The 1,197-nt window shown below is 46.2% G+C and overlaps 1 protein-coding gene across 1 annotated transcript in view; it reads left to right on the top strand.

The window, feature by feature from the left end:
- Dnaaf5 (dynein axonemal assembly factor 5) overlaps window positions 1–1,029 on the top strand; it is a 76,596-nt gene extending 75,567 nt beyond the window's left edge. Inside the window, exon 13 of the mRNA XM_033764831.1 lies at window positions 19–1,029. Coding sequence (XP_033620722.1) covers window positions 19–134 — 116 coding nt within the window. The 3' untranslated portion in view covers window positions 135–1,029. The remainder of the gene's footprint in view (window positions 1–18) is intronic.
- The last annotated feature ends 168 nt before the right edge of the window (window positions 1,030–1,197 follow it).

Raw genomic sequence — 1,197 nt, 5'->3', positions numbered from 1 at the left:
TTTTTTTTTTTTTTTAAGATCCCCACCTACTGGGGATCATATGCTCTCCAGCTGCCTTGGGATGGTTGTGGCTGCATTGGAAAGAAGTAAAAACCTCCCTGAAGACAATGAGAAGAGTTTCTGTCTGTATATGAAGGACTGTTGAGCTTGACAGAAGAAAGCTGGATGAATCTGTCAGGAGAGTAAGTTTACTATTAGGTTGGGGATGTGGAGCCCAAACATGAGGAGGAGCAGGTCAGATTTCCATGCCTCCTGTGGAGGAGAGAGTATGGCAAAGAGGGATGCCTGATAAATTATCAAGAGCCTGAAAGTCAGCCCTAGCAAGATTACTCACATCATAGATCTAATAGAGGTGCCTGTTTAAGCTGTGGGTAATCGGGGTCATCAGTGATTCTGCCTGTCTGTACCCAGAGCAATACTGGAGTCCTGCTTTTTGAAAAGGAACCCCCAGTTTTCAAAAGTTCACAGGAGTAGCTTTCTTCTTTTGGGTGGTCTTTTTCCTCAGACAGTTCAGGTGGGACTGACTTTATAATTGCCAGGTTTTGTTGTTGTTGTTTTATTTTTTGGTACTGGGGATCAAACTTGGGTCCTTACCCTTGTAAGGCAGGTGGCAGAACCACTGAGCCAAAAATCCCCAGCCCTATAATTGCTAGTTTTTGCTTGGCTATGTCCTGCTCTTCTGTATAAGTCCTAACAAAGGAGCTGGTCCAACTTTGCCAGGCTTGGTAGGTGTAGTGGATTGACTAACGGTCAACTTTGTAATGCTCTGCTGAACTGAATCATTGTGGTCTGCGCGTGGAGGATTCACCTGAATTTTGTTACCAATACACATAAAAAGAGAACTGGAGGGGAAGATCTAGGCCTGTTGATTTTCTAAAAGCTTGCTGTGGTTTTCCTGATGCAAACTAGGTTGTTCTCGTCAGAGGAGGAGCTCGGGACCTTGCTGCCGCTGGGAATGGCGGCTGCTTTCATTAGGGGTTCTCTGATCTTTACTGTGAGCATCACTTCCTGGCTCCAATGTGGATCCCTCATTGGTGGCACAGATCCTTCATCTCATGAGCATAGATTTTTCTGGCTTCCACCACTGGCCTTTGGGCCTTCCAGGTGCAGATCCTCAATATGGACAAGCAAGCATGAGACAATGCTATGGGCTGTATGCCACTGGCTGGACTCGAGGAGGACATTGCCTTGGACTCT

The sequence above is a fragment of the Fukomys damarensis genome, unplaced genomic scaffold, assembly GCF_012274545.1.
Source record: "Fukomys damarensis isolate Sample0158 unplaced genomic scaffold, DMR_v1.0_HiC HiC_scaffold_17, whole genome shotgun sequence".
Classification (NCBI taxonomy): Eukaryota; Metazoa; Chordata; class Mammalia; order Rodentia; family Bathyergidae; genus Fukomys; species Fukomys damarensis.
Note: the sequence above shows the minus strand (reverse complement) of the source record. Positions and strands in the feature narration are given on the sequence as shown.